Source organism: Bos indicus x Bos taurus, chromosome 6 (genome assembly GCF_003369695.1).
Source record: "Bos indicus x Bos taurus breed Angus x Brahman F1 hybrid chromosome 6, Bos_hybrid_MaternalHap_v2.0, whole genome shotgun sequence".
In the NCBI taxonomy this organism is placed as follows: Eukaryota; Metazoa; Chordata; class Mammalia; order Artiodactyla; family Bovidae; genus Bos; species Bos indicus x Bos taurus.
Window position 1 is genome coordinate 102,418,447 of NC_040081.1, and position 18,379 is coordinate 102,436,825.

Consider the following 18,379-nt stretch of genomic DNA (forward strand, 5'->3'; position numbering starts at 1 on the left):
CATTTTCTCAGAGTGAGATTGCTCCATCATAGTTCATAAGATTCTGAGCAGAGAAGAGAAGGAGGCTGTTATGGGCTGAATTTTGTCTCCCCCGCCAAAACAAAAAAAAAGCTGTATATTGAAGCTCTACCCCCCAGTGCCTCAGGATATGACTATATCTGGAAATGGGTCTTTAAAGAGGTGGTTAAGGTAAAATGAGGTCACTAGGGTGGGTCCCAATCCAGTGTGACTGGTGTATTTATAAGAGGAGGAGCCTGGCACACAGACATACCCAGAGGGGATGATCACATGAGGACACAGGGAGAAGATCTGCAAGCCCAGGACAGAGGCCTCAGAAGGAACCAACCCTGCCAACACCTTAATCTTGGACTTCCAGCCTCCACACCATGAGAATAATTTTCTATTGTTTAAGTCACCCAATTGTGCCATTTTACTGTGGTGACCCAAGCAAACTGATAAAGAGACACAGGTCGCCAGAAACCTCCTATAGAATCTTGCTCGGTTAGTGGAGTGCCCATACCTCATTCTTGTAGCCAGGTCATCTTTTGGAGAAAATTTGCTGAAAAAAAGCAGCTTTGCTGGCCATGCCCCAGTGAAACTGCCTCCACATGCAGGAGGCCTTCCAGGCCCCTCCATACCAGCGTCCTTGGGGAGCGTGTGTGGGAGGTCTTTTGTTGTGTGACCTTTGGCAGAGCTGCCTCCATCCTTACTCCTGCTTGGTCACCATGGTAACAGCCTCCCCTTCCTAAGAGCGTGCTCCTACGAGGACATCTGGATAAACCACGCTTTGCTGTGTTCAGTCAGTGGAGCCCAAAGCTGCATCCTTCTCATCATGGAGCCCTTGCCCACTCTCAACATCCAGCTTGCCCAGGACAGAGCCAGTCCAGCAAGCCCCAACAGCAGGGTCTTTGGGGGTGTTGGCCCCATGGCAGAACTCCATGGTAAGTGGAGGTACAATCACTCTGGAACAGAGCGGACAGTGGGAGCAACAGTTAAGAAGGCTGGACGTTAGGAAGCCAAGGTTCATCCTTGCTCTGCTTCTGCCTCTGGCCCTGGGCCAGTCACCTCCCTGCCCTTGCTTCCCTCTCCTCCTTCATGGGATTGGAGGGTGGGTGGTCCCTTTCTGCAGGGATGCCCAGGTGCCAGGCCTGCAGGGGGCTGCCCTCACCAACTCTCCAAGTGTCTGATAGTGTCTCCAGGCTTAGTTACTTGCTGTATCTTCAGAGTCACTTGTCACAGCATAGCCACTCAAGCCCGTCACGACATTAGTTGATACTCGTGTGATTCCTGGGTGTCCGTGGAGTGCTTTCCATACCCGTTTCTCATTGGAGCTCCTCCCTGAAACGAACCCATGACATTTATTCATTTCATGTGCCAGACTCATTTTATGGTGAGTGGAGATCTGCCCGGGGAATGAGTGACAGAGCTTGTGCCTGTGATCCTGGGATGGGGAAGGGAGACCGAGGTTGAAAGAGCTGCAGCTCAGAGAATCGAGGGCCACAGAAGTGCAGCCACCTTCTCTCCGATGTTTCAGGACCCTCCAAGTGAGATCCCACACAGTGGTGTGGCTTCAGACCAATGATCGGCCAAGGTGCCAGGTGCCTGTGTCCAGCCGCGGGTTTCAGGACATCAGAAGATGCCCTTGGCAGCAGGAGATGAAGGCGTTTCTATAAAAATCCCCTCAAACTTGATGACTCTGCAGAAGACCCAGCTGAATTACATTCCTGTGTCCTTGGCAAGAAGAAACACAGACTTCACTCTGGGATGGAATAAACCCTTGTTTCTGAGCTTTACTGACCTCCAGGCATTTTACAGACTGGCAGTAAAGAGAGGCTTCTGTTACAACAGCAAGATTGCAACTCCTCTTCTGAACCCCAGGGTCAGCAAAGAGTAGCCCAGCAAGGAGAGGTGGGCTCAAGAATTTTATAAAGCTTGATGGGAACACTGCCATGCCCATTCATTTACATATTATCTGTGGCTGTTTTTGCATCACAGAAGCAGAGTTGGGTAGCAGAAGGAGATCTTGTGGCCTGCTGAGCCTGAAATATTTCCTTTCTGGCCCTTTACAGAAATTGTCTGCTGACTGTGGTGTGGAGGGTTGACTTGTGCTTGTTCACACAAGCACCGAAGGAAAAGGGGCTGGAGCCAGGCAGCTGCTAGCAGCAGTACCAACTTCGCAGGCCCCCTCCTGCCCACCCGCCCACACTCCCACGGCTGGGCCTTTCCTCTTCTGCTCCTGGAGCCTCCGCCCACACTGGTCCAGAGAAGCTGTGTGACTGGCCCAAGGGAGTCTCCACATGGATTAAAGGCAGATTTGAGCGTGGAATCCAGGCTCCCTAGCAGCCAGTTCCACACTTGCCTGCAGTGTTAGGGCATGTTCCTTCTTACTAGTTCACTTACAAACCACCTTCTCCACAACAGGCCCTGTCCTCAGCACGTCATCACATGCATCATCTTAATTATAGGAGGCGGACTGAGGATTTACAAGGAGAGACAATGATTTATCATAAGAAACCTTGTAACTGAATAATTGGCTTCCGTGGTGGCTCAGTGGTAAAGAATCCACCTGCCAATGCAGGAGACGTGGGTTCAATCCCTGAGTCAGGAAGATCCCCTGGAGTAGGAAATGGCAACCCACTCCAGTATTCTCGCCTGGAAAATTCCATGCACAGAGGAGCCTGGCAGACTACAGTCCATGGGACCACAGAGAGTCAGACATGACTGAATGACTAAGCACACACACTACCCTAGGAGGTAAGGTGTGGTGGTGATGGTTTTCCTGGTGGCTCAGTCAATAAAGAATCTGCCTGCAATGCAGGAGAAGGGTCAATCCCTAGGTCGGGAAGATCCCCTGAAGAAGGAAATGGCAACCCACTCCAGTCTCCTTGCCTGGGGAATCTCATGGACAGAAGACAGGGGTAAGGTATGCCATTGTCATTTTGAACTTGGGGAAACTGAAGCACAGAGAGGTCTAGAAACTTGCACACACAGCTAGCAAGCAGAGAGAGCCTGGATTCAGCCCCAGGTTGTCAGGTTGTTCTCACCCCATTCCTCTGTCTCCCAAGTCACAGCATATTGCATATTGTAGATTCTGGAGCTCAATTCTGTTGCTGTACTCTGGCTGAGGTTGGGGCGCTGATCAGGGGCAGGGAGCCCCCCTGAGGCAGAGGCAGCCTGGGCTGAGGGCCAGAACAGAGGGACCTCCAAATGGAGGAGCCCGGACATGGAGGCAGGCTGGAGGTGATTAAGGAAGGAATGCAGCAGGGGATTCCAAAGCTGCCCTGATTTCTGGCTCAGCATTTCAGGGCTGGAGCTGCTACAATAGGGACCTGCAGGGAAAGAAGCAGTCTGGAATGGATGTCGAGGAAGATGTCTATGATCCCGGCATGAAGCCCAAGACTTTATTTCCCAGCTTCCGGGAAGCAACCTGGGTGTCTGAGTTTCCTATAGATGGTATAACTTTTCACATACCATTTGGTTCAAAACAATAAAAATCTATTGGCTCACAGTTCCAGAGGTCTGAAGTTTGCAAAATTAAGGTGTTGTCAGGGCTGTGTTCCTCTGAGGGCTCCTGGGGAGTGTCCTTCCATGCTTCTCCCAGCTCCTGTAGCCCCAGGCATTGCTCCTTCGTCTGCCTCTGAGATGGCCTTCTCCTCTGGGTGTGTCTGCTTCTCCTTCTGTGCCTCTTATAAGGAACTTGTGATCAGATTTAGGGCCCACCCAGGTAATCTAGGAAGATCCCCCACCCCGCATTTTGAGATCCTGAACTTGATCATGTGTACAAAACCCCTTTTTCCAAATAATTTCACATTCACAATCTCTGGGGGTTAGGACATGGATATGTATTGGTGGGGAGGGGAACCATTCAACTTCCTGCACTGGAGAAAATTACCTTGCACTCAGCCAAAGGGTGGGGACCAGAACTAGTCTACCTTCTGCCCTTATCCTCTCTGCGTGACCTGCTCCTCTCTCCACCTACCTGTGTCTGACAAACTTCCCTTGTAGGGAAAAATCATTCTTAGCTGCCAAAGTGTGATTGAAAGTGAAACAAAAGCCATCAGACACTTGGAGTACAATTAAATGGAAAAACAGAACATGAATAATTCATCCAGCTTTGCCAGGGGGAGGGGGCTCGTAAATGAGTCTAATTATACATCTTCCCAAGAGAGGTCAGTCCTGCCATGGAAGAAGCTCTGCCTACACCTGGGATTCTTGCAGCTGATTCCAAAATGGGCCTGGGGGCAGCACCTTGGGGGTTAATCCTCAAAAAGAAATGGTGTTCCAGGGTCATACTCAACCCCTCATTTTGCAAATAGGGGAAAACAAGGTTTACGGATGGAAATGATTATTGCATATGGAACTGAACATTCTAGAGAGAGCCAAGACCCCAGACACCTGGTCCAAGACCCCCAACTTCCAACCCAACACTGGTCTTGCCAATGTCAAGGCCACCGTGTATGGTCAAGTGTCTCAAAGTCCACAGGCATGTGGCCACTCGGGTGGGAGTCCCAAAGGAGTGTTTGGGGTGTCTGTTTGGGACGTTAATTACTGAGCTATAGAGGCCTCCCCAGGGCTTCCCAGGTGGCACAGTGGTAAAGGATCCACGTTCAGTGCAGGAGACAAAAGAGATGCAGGTTCAATCCCTGGGTTGGGAAGATCCCCTGGAGGAGGAAAATGGCAAACCTCTCCAGTATTCCTGCCTGGAGAATCCCATGGACAGAGGAGCCTGGTGGGCTACAGTCCACGGGGTCACAGAGTCGGACACGACTGAGTGACTAAGTATACACACAGAGGCTTCTCCTCACCTACTTCCCTAGTCAGGAGTCCATCTCCAGGTGCCTGCTCAGTGATGTGACCACACAGATTTAGCAGGGACAGACCTACTCAGTCATTCGCCCCTCACACACCCGATGGCCAGCAAGGAGCTGGACACCCACAGGGAGAGCCTTGTCCTCGAGCAGAGCCAGAGGTGGTGGAGAAGCCGTCCTGAGACCAGGTGATGGTGGACCCAACTGGATGGCCATGCCCTGAAGGACACTGTGCTGTCCGAGGTGGCGGGGGTGGGTATGGCCCCTAGGATTCAGAAGCACAGGTTGGCCGTGACCATGTTCTTGTCTTCCTCCACCAGCATCATGTGGAAACGGGTCCTGTGCTTCACATCATCTTTCCCTGGCACCCACTGCATCCAGGCCTTTGTTTGAAACAACAAGCGATTCCCAGAATGACGCATGAGTCATAAGAGCCGTGCTTCAGGACTGTTGGTGGGACCCAGGCATCAGGGACTCCACCTCTTCAGCCCACAGGGCCCCGGTCCATGTGGGTTCCCCCTCAGTCAGCTCTAGGTAGCACTGGTTCAGGCATATTCACTGTAGAGCCTGCAGACCTGATCAAGCCCTGTGGACTCAAGCCATCATGGCCTTGATCAAAGTTCTAGTGAGTGTCCTCAGGAGGCTGGCCAAAGCTGAACATGGTTGTCATGAGGCTGTCAGAGGGCTGTTAGAGAGGTGGGTCATGGGAAACAGAAAGCAGGGAGCAGGGACTCTGTGATCAGGCGAAAGGCCACACTCCTTTGCTTGGTCTTGGCCCCTGTGTGAGTCTGGGGCCAGGATCTGGGAACCTGGGAGAGGAGACTTCAACATACTACACTGCCTTCCCTCTGGCCACCAGCGTCCACAGCCTCCCAGGCTAGAAAGTGGTTCATAAACTTTCTCCATGAGCCAGAGACTTCAGACATCATATCTCTGCTCCTTCTCTGTCAAGCTCAGTTTTAGAACATCTAGGACATCTGGAAAGGAGAGCGAATTTGGATGCTGATTCAATCAAGGGGGTCAGGTGACCCTGAAGTAACAATCAGAAAGTCTCAGAAATGACAGCAGCCCCCTCATGCTACAAGCCCACCGCAGGTGACCTGAGGCTCACGGCACAGCACGTGCTGGCTCTCGGAGCTTCGGCCTGGAAGTGATATGTGTCACTTGTCACTTCTGTCCTCCATTCATTGACGAAAGCAACAGTCATGATGACCTGAGTCCCCTCGGGCGGGGGGACAGCTCTCCCTGGGATGCTCAGAGGACCACGTGCAAGGCAAGCATCCTCAATTCCCGAGGAGGGTGTAACCCTGGGAAACACGGTGAAACCCGTGTCCCTTGACAACTGACACAACCAGGACTCCAACGCAGCCTGCGTGCCCTGAGGACTGCATTTGTTTCTCCCAGCCCCTCTCTGGCTTTCTGTCCCCAGTCCTGCGGGAGAATCTGCTCCCTATTCACAGAACATCTGACGGGTGCTGTACTGATGCGCATGACATTTCGTCAACAACAGCACTTTTTCTCCAGACACCACTTGAAGTTCAGTAGGGAATTAAAGCGGTTGGGAGGAGGCACAGTCCGGTGGAAAGTCGTCAGTGGGTGCTCAGACCCGTAAGGACAGGGCTGCAGGTTGATGGAATTCGCATCCTATATGTATTGGCTCTTTTTCTCTGTGAAACTTTAGTCTCACTTTTTCATGATTTAACCTCTGCTTCTTATTGAACCAGAAACCACAGTTTCCTGGGAAACCAATCCAGGCACTGACAGCATGCCTCCTTTTTTCCCTCTGTTTTGATGTGATTCTAAGTTTCTGGTTAATGGTGTGCTTCTAGCAGGCAAGATTTGAGCATTTGCACAGAGACCCTCCTTGGTGCCTCTGATTGCAACAGATTCAACCATATTTTCTGATGTTTTATAAACTCTGTTTACAGAAGTCAGAAAATACCTTTCTTACTCAGAGAGGAAGCAGTCTGGGGCAGGTGGAAGAGGCAGGGCTGACAGCAGATGAATCTCAGAGTTTCAGTTGGTATTTTCCAGATAATAAAAATAATAAGAGCAACTGACAATGTGTCAGGCAGTTGTCAAGGGCTTTGCCTCTTCTCATCTTCACAGCAAATCTATGATGTTAGAACTGTTAGCCCATTTTACAGATGAGGAAACTGAGGCATCAGGAGCTGAGAAACTCACCCAGGATCACGCAGCCAGGAGGCGGCAGAGTTGGAATTCTCTGAATCCAGAGCCCACATGTAAAGAAGAGGGAGGAGGCAGCTTTTCAGAGGGCTTTTCAGAAGGGGCTGCAGAGCTCCCACAGGGCTGGGGAGAACAGAGACCAAGAGTTTCACTGTCTGAGAGGAAAGTGCCTTTGGGGCACAGTGACTAATAGATCTGAAGCAGGAAAGATAGAAAGAGGCCTGGGTATGCTAGGCCTTGGATGATACACCCAGGGGTTCCAATTTGCTGTCGTAGGCAATGGGGGATGGACAGGAATCCAGCCTCACCACTTACTGCTGAGTCACCATGGACTGGTTGTTTACCCTCTCTGGGCTCCAGAAGTATCAGCCAAGGATTCTTCCTTTCCAAGCAACAAAATTCTTGGCCCTAAATAGAAAATGCTAGTTTCACTTCCTTACAGCCCTTCACAGGGAAGCAGGGCCAGGCTATCTCCCTGTGAGCCAAACAAAGGCACCCTAGCCCAAGAGTCAGGCGGAGGGGGCCACACAGGGCTCCCTGAGGCAGGCCATTGTGTATGCCCTATAATAACAGAGCTATGACCTACCTAGACAGCATATTAAAAAGCAGAGACATTACTTCTGACAAAGGTCCATATAGTCAAAGCTATGGTTTTCCAGTAGTCATGTATGAATGTGAGAGTTGGACCATAAAAAGGCTGACTGCAGAAGAACTGATGCTTTTGAACTGTGGTGTTGGAGAAGACTCTTGAGAGTCCCTTGGACTGCAAGGAAACCCAACCAGTCAATCCTAAAGGAAATCAGTCCTAAATATTCATTGGAAAGACTCATGCTGAAACTTAAGCTCCAATATTTTGACTACCTGGTGCGAAGAGCTGACTGGAAAAGACCCTGGATGCTGGGAAAGACTGAAGGCAGGAGGAGAAGGGAACGACAGAGGAAGAGATGGTTGGATGGCATCACTGACTCAATGGACATGAGTTTGAGCAAGCTCCAGGAGATGCTGAACGACAGGGAAGCCTGGCATGCTGCACTCCAGGGGTCGCAAAGAGTTGGACACGACTGAGCAACTGAACAACAAAACAGAGAATGTATTTATTGGCTCACATATTTAACCATACAGGGGTCAAGGCTTCAGGTGGATCCTGATCTAGGATTCTAAAGACACTGCAGATCTCTCTTTCCATCCACTCTGTCTTTGGGGTTGTCTGCTCCACCCCCAGGCTCGGCTTCCCCTTGTCACGGCAGCAGACACAATTACTTCCTCGCCACACCACCCAGCCCTGCAGAGATGACAGAACTGCATCCAGCATTCCCAGTATTCGAGTCTGGAGTCCTCTACTGGCACATCTGGTGCCTTATGCTCATCCTTCATGGTGACGTGAGTGGGAATGGAAGACGCAGGTCAGAGCTAAAAATCCAGAAGGGCAGAGAACCTCCTCCCCAGAGCAGAGTCTTGATGTTGTGGGCTCAAGGGCCTGGGTCTGGGAGCTGTGGAGGGGAGCCAAGTCATAACCCATCCACTCAGATCAGACACAATGCACAGAGTGATGGGAGAGAACTGCAGTTCTCCACCTATTGTGTCCATGGTCCTGAACTCAGTAAAGGCTCCTGGCCTTCTGGGTTGGCAACTGGAAGAGGAGGGGCAGAGGGGAAACGCCTCACGGGTTGCCCTGTGTGGAGGCTGGGCAGCTGATGGGCACCAGCTGGCGACAGAGTACCAGTCAGGAAGGAGGCAGAGGTCCCGCCTTATGGGGACAGTGGGTGGGCACCCACAAGGGGTGTTGGACAGGCAGGTCTGCAGCCTGGGGACTCTCTGGGGTCAGCTATTTGTCCAGGAGTCTCGGTAATGGGGAGACAGCTCAGACTCGGGGTAAGCGGATGTGCCCAGGGGAGGTGTCTCGGTTACCCGAGGGTCTCCGAGCAGGGGAAGGCAGAGCTGCGAGGACACCCTCCCTTTGCCACCCCTTCCTTGACCCGGCTGCCCAGACATCGTGGACATCAAACCAGCTAACATGGAGGACCTCACGGAGGTGATCACCGCGTCCGAGTTCCACCCGCATCACTGCAACCTCTTCGTCTACAGCAGCAGCAAGGGCTCCCTGCGCCTCTGTGACATGCGTGCGGCCGCCCTGTGTGACAAGCACTCCAAATGTAAGTGCGCATGCCCGCCAGCGCCCCATCAGCCATTGATGTGGGCGGGGCCTCCTGGGTGTGGGTGGACGGGGCATGGAGGTGTTCTGAATGGGCTGGCGGTGGGGGTGGCGGGGGAGTGGGGTGGACTCAGTGCTTCTTTACCGCTGTTGGCAGGGGACACCAGGTCCTGCCACCCACTGCCCCCCACCCCGAGTCCCAGCAGAGATGAGGACCAGGGAGTGAGCTGGGCACTGGAAGCCAAAGAGGGACCACACCCAACTGTCACCTCCTCCAGGAAGCCTTCCTTGATCCCCATATTGGGCCAGGTCCCTCTTCTGTACCTCCCAGAACCCCCAAAGCTTTCTGCTCACGACTATACACCACGCAGAACTTCTGTGCTGTTCCACCTCCCCCAGCAGGCTGGGTCACCTCATACTGGAACGCCCCAGAGAGCAGCCTTGGGGTTGCCACAGAGGTGTCAGAGGATTCAGGGATGGACGAGGTCCAAGCGAACTTCATATGATAACCAACCACCACAGAATAGCTCACACTGGACGCTGAGCCAGGCGCCCAGCCACGCTGTCTACTGGCATTAGCTCATGTCTTTGTCACATGAGCTGTCCCGGAGCCCTGCACAGAAGGTGAAACGGGCTCCAGAGATGGGCTCAAGGTCACTCACACTGAAAAACTGGCAGGGTGGGACTTGAACCTGGGGCCCTGAGATACCCTGACTGGTGCGCCTCACCCCAGGTCTGGGCTGCTTGGTGCTGGATTGATCTGGCGGCTGTCCACCAACGCGGTGCTCCCCAGAGGCACCGAAGGCAGAGGGTCAGCCCACGACATCCTCCCTGGATGACCTTGCAGGAGCAGCAGGCGGGGCGGAAGCAGACGTGGCCTCAGTCGAGAGGGCAGGGAATCTAGTTCATCTCTGTATCCATCCCAGTGCCTCCAGCAGGATCTGGAAATGTTGAATGAATGAACAAACAAACAATGAATGAGTGGTGACCAGTTGGCCACTGGAGGGCTTTATCAGTGTCTCGGTTAAGGAGGCAGAGGGCTGTTGGGAGGGACAGGGTTGCTGTCTTCCCCCGGGGGCCTGGTTTCCCCGGGCAGCCAGAGAGGACGGTGCTGCCCCAGCTCCCAGGGACTCAGACTCAGGACTCTCTGTAGCCGCCAGCTCCTCCTCCCTCCTTGGCCAAGTTCTGTCCCCTCATCTCACCCCGTCACCCTTCTCCGGGTTCATCCACACTGCACACACTCTCCCAGCCTTCCTTACATTCACAGCTGGGCGGGATGTCCACTATCTGGGTCTGTACTTAGTACTGGAGCCACTGACCCCCATCCACAAGCCCCAGGGCTCCTCTAGCAGAGCTCATGTGTGGTCCTGAGAAAGCCCCCTCCCTGGGCACCAAGCCTTCTGAGGGCTGAGCTGTTGGCACTCAGGGTGGGGAGGGCAGATCTCCCTCTCTGGGTGGAGCCGGGGCCACCAGGACACTCATGTGTCACACGGTGAGCTGCCATGCTCTAAACACTGTCCCTGGGGTGCAGCAGGAACCAATGGACCGACAGTAAACTCCTAACTAGGCGATATGATGCTGAGAGGTGGTGAGTGGTATAAACAGCCGCCAGAAAAGCAGAGTGCAGGGAGGGTCATGTCAGCTGCACTGCTAGAGGCAGTTACAATGGAACAGTATGAGGCGCTGAGGGGGTGCACCATGCAGAATCTTCTAGAAGGACACAGCAGGGGCAAAGGCTTTGAGATGGGAAGGCACCTGTGTGGCCAGATGATGCCGTCTGTATAGTAGAATACTATTCAGACATTTAAAAAACTGACTTAGGAGGGGTATAATAACATGGGGAAGTGATTATGTTGGAAGATTCTATGGGGGCGAAAAGCAGGATAATGACTACTTCAGCAAAAGAATGGAAACAGAAAATCATGGAAAGAAATACGCCCAGAAATTGTTTCTAAATGTGGGTTCAGGAATTTAGGGAGAATGGGGATGGTTTTGTGCTCCCCACGCTGCTTGAACGATGGTCTCTGTGGGCTGGACGTGGGAGTCAGAGACCGTCTTGGCTTCTGGAACTGTATCAGCTGGTTCCCTGGGATCTGAACAAGCAGCCGCCCACCAGGACAGCCATCACTCATCCGTTTCCTGAGCCTAGGCACACACACAGAGATTCTGGGCGCGTCATTGTCACACGCCTGGCGGTGTAGATTTGCATGTGACTCAGCCCGCAAAGTCAAGTGCAAGAGCTATAACTTTATTTCAGTGACTCAGCTCCATTGAATTTCTTACACGCTCTCCAGAGGCTGCAGTGAGCATTCATTAGGGCCGCGGAGGATTCTGCATCTTCAGCAGGTTCTGGAAGGCTTTGACAGGGCCAAGGTATGAAGGGAGGGACATGGCACCTCCTGATCCCCAGGGGCTTTTTCAGTGCCTGGTGACACTGAGGGCAGGAAATTTCCCTGCTGAGGACATTTTTGCATGGATGCAAAAATTCTGCTTTAGGCATAAATGATCAGAGATGAAGTTGGCCTTTAATTTTCTTTGCCTGCAATCTTTGTCCAGTTTTATTAAGAGGATTGTTCTCTTGTAAAATGAGCTGGCCGCTTTCTCTCTTTTTTTCCCTAGAACAGTTAGTATAATATATCTGCTCCTTGAAGTCTTAGTAAAACTCACATGTAGATCCTTTTTGATTATTGGTTTATATGGGTTTTCTAAAGGAATTAATTTTGTATTAAAATGCATTTTTCTAGAATTTTCTTTTCACTCTCAAACTCAATATTCTGCACAGAAAGTTTCTCATTAATGCCAGTGACAGGATTGTTCACCAGGCTCTGCAAAATACTTTGCATCTTCTGTTTTCCTCTCTTCATCTCATTTGCCACAAGTCGTGAGTAGAGGAAATACCTGCCCTACTGTCTGCATTCTCCAGATGGCGTTTGTTCTTAGTTCTCCTGAGAAATTAAGCAAGCAGACGATTGCCAATTAGGCTGTTATTTTTAATCAGAACAAATGGCTGTTATTGGAGCCAGATCTTGTTTTAAAGAGACTTGGAGGCTAGGATCTGGTCTTTTCATCTCACTTCTACCCATTTAGTTACTACTCAGAACTCAGGGGACGGCTGATAGTGACATCCCAGAGATGAATGGTCCAGGCACCATTTTCCCAATGGGTAAGACTGTGATTTTCTGTTCACTGAAGGAAGGGCATCCCAGATCACAAGTGGATCACGTGTTGACTTCTATCATTGGGCAGATGAGGAAACCGAGGCTCAGAGAAACAGTGGCTTCCCCAGGCCCCTCCCCATCATCAGGGGCAGAGCCAAGGGGCACAGGCTGCTGCCCAACCCACAGATTCCTGTCCTCCAAAGCAGTAGAAAGCTGAGTCTTTTGTCTGCTAGTCGTAATGACAGCGTAACCATGGAAACGACTGTGCTTGAATCCTCAAAATAGACAGACACTTCTGCTTTTCACAGCACAGAGTCTGCCAAAAGCAAGGGCCGTGCCAAGAGACATGAAGATTCCCTAGAATAGGTGGTAATGACAGTTGCTCCCCGTGATGGGCCCCCTACTCCGTGCCAGCCCCGTGCTGGGCGAAGCAGAAACCACAGGTGACGTTGGTCCAGGGCTTGCTACACACCAGGTGCTGCTCAAAGTTTACATCTCATTAAGTCCTGAGAGCTGTGCTATGATGCAAGTCCTCGATTATTCATTTTATAGATGAGGAAACCGAGTGTATTGTTTTCCCGTGGCTGCTGTAACGAATTGCCATGAACTCAGTGGCTTAAAACAACATGAATATATTCTTTGACAGTTCTAGAGGGCAGAGGTCCAAAATTCAGTGTTGTCAGGCCTGCATTCCTTCCAGAGGCTTCAGGGGAGAATCGGTCTCTATCTTTTCCAGCTTCTAGAGGTCACCTGTGGTCCTTGGCTTGTGGCCTCTTCTGTCTTCAAAGTGCATCTCTCCAACCCCCACTTCCATGCTGTCGTCTCTTCTTCTGCCTTTGACTGTCCTCCTTTCCTCATGATTACCAGTGGGCCAGCCCACCCGAGAGAGTCCAGGGTAATCTCTGCAGCTCAAGATCCTAAACTTGCATATGCAAAGCCTTCTGTCATGTTAAGTAACACACGCACAGGTCCCAGGGATGAGGATGTGGCCATCTTTGGGGGCTGTTATTGTTTATCACACAGAGGCCCAGAGAGGTTAAGACATCCCCCTAAGGTCACACAGCTAAGCAGAGACTATTAAAGGCTCCAGAAGTCTCATGCCTATCAGCCTGTGCTCTTTCTCACTTACTCTTTACAGAAACCTTGAGAACAAAGAATGCTCATGGGAGTTAGGGGTGAACCAGGTTCATTTATAGGGGCGGGATGGGGTAGATTCTCAGAGCTCACCCCTGCTAATGGATCTGGGGTGGGAAGACCAGACCCAGCCCTCTCTCTGCTGGGGAGGCTCCTGATGTCTAGGGGTGAGTCAGGGCAGAGCCCCCAACCAAGGGCACAGCCAGTGCAAAGGCCCTGCAGCTGGCTCCTGAGGCCCATGCGGCAGGAGCGGAGTCAGGGAAGGTGGGGGGTGAGGTCAGAAGTGCATGGAGAGAGGAGGACCCACGTGAAGAGGGCTTTACAGACCTTGGTGGGGTGCTCTGGGTTTACTCTGAAAGCACAGGAACCACGGGGTGCTTTGGCCTGGCTGTGTTTTAACAGGATCCATGGCCACCCCCTTGCTAATCCTGGAGCCCAAGGTGGGACTCGCCTGGACACATGTGTTCATCTTTCAAGTGGATGTTCTCATAATGTCAGAGCAGAGGAGGGGCCCGTTGCTAGGGCAGCCAGGAGCATGGACCAGGCAGGACCCATCTGTTCCTTCAGGCTGGTCTCCTCCTCAGCTCTCCACCTCCTCAGCCCCACAGCCCCACCTCTGTCCGTCCGTGTTTCTTTCCAGGGTCTCACTGCCCTGCACCATTGTCCCTAAGCGTGGGGCTCAAGCCAGGGCCATTCTTCCATCAGCCCTGAACCTCCCGTCCTCCCAGTCCCACTTGGTCAGTTCTACCTGCTCAGTTAACCCCCCACCTCCCCATCCATGCCCAGAGAAGACCATCCACAGGCTGACAAGAGCTCACAGCCCCACGGGGTAACCAGGTTATCCTCACTGATGCCATACAAGAGGGCACCCCTGGGCTATGCAGGCAACAAGGGGGAGCATTTGATTTCTTTGGCGAACAGCTGGACAAGCTGCACAGAGAACAGGATATTTGAGTTGGGGTTCTGAAGGATGTATAGGAGTTGGTAGGAAAGACAGGAAAGAAAAAAGGAGCAAAAACAATGGGAAAAACAACTCTTTTATTGAGCAGCCACTCAAGTGCCTCACTAGGCCAGGTGCTTCCAGGTGTTACCTCTGGAGGTCTCACCATGCTTGCCCCTCAGGTGAGGAAACTTGGGCTCAGAGAGGTTAAGGGGCTTGCCTGAAGTCACACAGAGCTTGGCTGCGCTCTGCTGCCTGGTATATGGCAGGGCAAGGGCTAGGATAAGGCGAGTGAGATGCCTAAGTCATGCCATGGAAGGAGACATTCATTTAAGGCGACCCCAAGAGTGAGCTGTTCAATGTGGCGCCTGCCCTTGGGGTCTGCTTGCCTCACCCTATTCGAGGCCCTGGGACCCTGGTGGGAAAGGGGGTCGGCATGTGGCTGCAGGAGGGGAATTTGGGTTTATGAGGCTGGAGCAGCAGGGCCCAATTAGGAAGGAGCTTTGTCGGCTACATGTGGGAGCTTGAACCCTGGACCTATGGGCACTGGGAGCCACAGAGGGCTTTAAGCAGAAGAAGGACACATCGGAGTTGTGCATGAGGCGGGCCCCACCTCAGGTTTCACTTCCCTTTTCTTGCATCCCAGGTGCTTCAGAACCTCCCCGGGGTCCCTTTCTTCACTCAGGCAAGCGTGACAGGGAGGGGGCTCCTCAGCCTCTCCACTGTGTGACAGCAGCAACACCCAGAGGGGAGGGCGTGGTTGTCAGGGAGCCAGCTAGGGCCACAGGAGCCTTCATTATGCAACACTAGTTTTTAAAAAAAGATGGGCTGCTGTTCCAGAGCCTCTCGACTTTTCTGGGATGCCCTTCTTTAAACTCTTGTTGGCAATAATTACTGTAAAATGTCCTTAGTGATTCTGTCAATCAGAAGGGAGATCCCCTTTTCTCTTATTAATGCCCTGGAGATGTTCAGGCTGTGGGGGCAGGGGTGGGGATTGATACAGAAGATTCTGCAGTCTTTCGACAAAAATTTTTTTAAAAAGTTGTATTGAAAATTTCAACCCTACTCGGTGCCCTGTGGTGACGTAAATGGGAAGGAAATCCAAAACAGAGGGGCTATGTGTATACGTATAGCTGATTCACATTGCTGCACAGTAGAAACTCACACAGCATTGTAAAGCAACCGTACTCCAAGAAGAATGAATTTTAAAAACACATTAAAATAACAGCAACAAAACAATGTCATAGAAACATTTGAAAAGAAAGCTGAGAACTTCTCCGTATAACTTTTTTCAGGCTTGTTAATGTCCCTTCCCACTAATCTTTTTCAGTTCTGGTGCTTTTGTGCTTAAAACAAACCATCAGAAATGCCCACGGATAGCCAGAACTGAAGTTGCCGTGGGCTGTTGGGTGCTTCTGTTTTCAACTATGGATTCCATCATCCTCTCAGCCTTTGACCTTTGTGGCTTCCTGCTCCTTAAAGCTGGCAGAAGACACAGCTATGGCTCTGTGACATCCCGTACAGATGCTCCTCTGTGATTCTGGCCCCCGTAGGTCTACTGAACTCCCACAAGGCATGCTGGGAGCTCTGTAAGGTGCAGAGTGCAGTGAGTTGGACCAGACCTAGTGGTTTGGGTGGAGGCCAGAGGGAACCACTGAGGCAGGCAAGGGGTACAAAGTCGGGGTGCAAGAGACAGACCCCACTTTATGCTTTTTATATTTTAAAAATTTATTTTATTTTATTTTTAATTGGAGGATAATGATAATTACTTTACAATATTGTAATGGCTCCTGTCATACATCAATGTGAACGAACCACAGGCATACATACGCGTCCTCTTCTTAAACCTCCCTCTCACCTCCCTCCCCATTCCACCCCTCTAGGTTGTCACAGAGCACTGGCTTTGGGCTCCTGGCATCACACAGCAAACTTCCGCCGGCTATCTATTTTACATATGGTAGCATACATGCCAAGTCGCCTCAGTCACGTTGACTCTTTGAAACCCTATGCACATAGCCTGCCAGGCTCCTCTGTCCAAGGGATTCTCCAGGCAGGAATACTGGAGTGGGTTGCCATTTCCTCCTCCAGGGGATCTTCTTGACCCAGGGATCAAACCCGGGTCTCTTTATGTCTCCTGCACTGGCCAGTGGGTTCTTTACCACTAGCACCACCTGGGAAGCCCAGTGACTATGTTTCAGTTCTACTCACTGTGCTTTTATATCTTACCTTCTGTCTGACCCCTAGCAGCAGAGATGCTGATTCCATCGGGAGAGAATTCCTGCCACATACCTGGGGACGTACAGGGCCCCGCCCAGGTCCCTGCCAAGAGTGTGGGGTGCACTTCTTTCAATCCATCTGCCCCCTTTCCCCCAAATATTAGGCCCATATCCCTGTTCACTTAAAGACTATACAGAATCTCAATGCTTTAGTTTAAGTAGGGAATCAGTATTGAATTTTTTTTTTTTTTCTTTACTCCAGGCATCTGAGAGAAGAGGGAAATGTTGTTGATTTAATTTGGGGCTTAACAAAGAAACATGAATGTTGATGTCTGCAGAAATAAAGGTGTCAGTTTAATTACTATTACCAGGTACAAAACACAATTATGTGAGATGACCAGTCAAAATTCAGAGGTTTTAGAGGCTAAAGGTGACCCACCAGGAGGTCTCCTCACCACCACAGGGAGCAAAATCCTGGAGAAGCCCACAGCTCGCCTTGCCCGCCCTCTCTCCAAGCCCTGCTATGTCTTCCCATTGCCCGTGGGGTGATGCCCTTCCCCTGGTTTACAGTTCCAGGCTCACGCCTTTCTCAGTCCCATGGCCTTCAGTTCATCGCTGCCCCAGGGCCTTTGCACGTGATAAGACTTCTGCCTGGAGTTCTCCTCCCTGGTATCTCACCTCATTCACATCTCTGCTCAGATGTTCTCTCCCATAGAGGCCCCATCCGTCCAAATCACCAGCCCCTCATTCTCCCTGTCTCCTCACTTGCTTTGTCTTTCTTCCCAGCACCCACCACTGCCCCCACAGTATTGCATGTCACTGAGCTTCACTGTCTGTTTTTGGAAGGAGAATGGGGGCCCCAGTAGAGTGGGGGCCTTGTTCAATGCAGCATCCCAGGCCCTCAAACAGTGCCTGGCTATGGTGGGTGCTCAGCATGGACTGGCTAACTGAGAGAACGAATGCATGCCTGCAGACGTGAGCATGTGAGACCATCAGATTGGCCTTGAAATGTTCCCTGCCACCCTGCAGAGGGGAATCTGGGCAGGGGCTGTATTTCTGGGAAAGGCAGGACCTTGGACAAGTGGGAAACTGGGTTCCCAGATGGGGTATAAAGGGCTGGGACGAACCTGGCAAGTGGCGTATGGGACATCCCCATAGAAGAGGCACCAGTAGATGGGGCACTCTGGTGAGCCTCTGGGGACACGTGGTCAGCTTTGTGCTCCCTTTGAAGCCTGGAGGCTCATAGCAGGCCAGCAGGCAGAACAGTCACCCAGTTGGTGCCCCGTGGGGACAGCTGGACAGGTCATCAAACGTTTGAGTCCTTCTAGACTGGCTGGATATGGCTGCCCACCCACCACCCCATCCTCTTCCCTGAGCCCAGGGCCATCCATGGCCCAGGTCCTAATTGGTCATCAGGGACCATAACGTCTATCCTGCTGCAGGACCAGGGCCACTATAGGGTCTGATTGGCCAGTGAGGGTGTTGGTCGGCAAACTGGTGGGACAGCCAGCAACAGACCTGAGCCTGGAAGAGCTCGTCCCGCTGCACAGGGACCTCTGTGTGTCAGGAAGGCCTGGTTACAGAGGCGGCAGGGAGGGGACACTGCTTGGGGACCCCGCTCTGGGATGTCTGGTAGGGGCAGGAAGCGCTCATCTTCAGGGGCCAGGAAAGCAGAGTCCTGTGTGGAGCAGTGGGCCTGCAGTAATGGGAGGTGGGAGGCCAACGGGCCTCACAGGTTGTACTTGTGGAGGCGAGATCTGGTTTTGCTGCAACCCCTGTGGCAG

The 18,379-nt window shown here is 52.0% G+C and overlaps 1 protein-coding gene across 2 annotated transcripts in view; it reads left to right on the forward strand.

The window, feature by feature from the left end:
* Positions 1–18,379, forward strand: part of PPP2R2C (protein phosphatase 2 regulatory subunit Bgamma) — a 167,049-nt gene that overhangs the window by 126,954 nt on the left and 21,716 nt on the right. For both annotated transcript variants that reach the window (XM_027544990.1, XM_027544991.1), the window contains exon 6: positions 8,984–9,148. In XM_027544990.1, the coding sequence (XP_027400791.1) occupies positions 8,984–9,148 (165 nt within the window). The remainder of the gene's footprint in view (positions 1–8,983; positions 9,149–18,379) is intronic.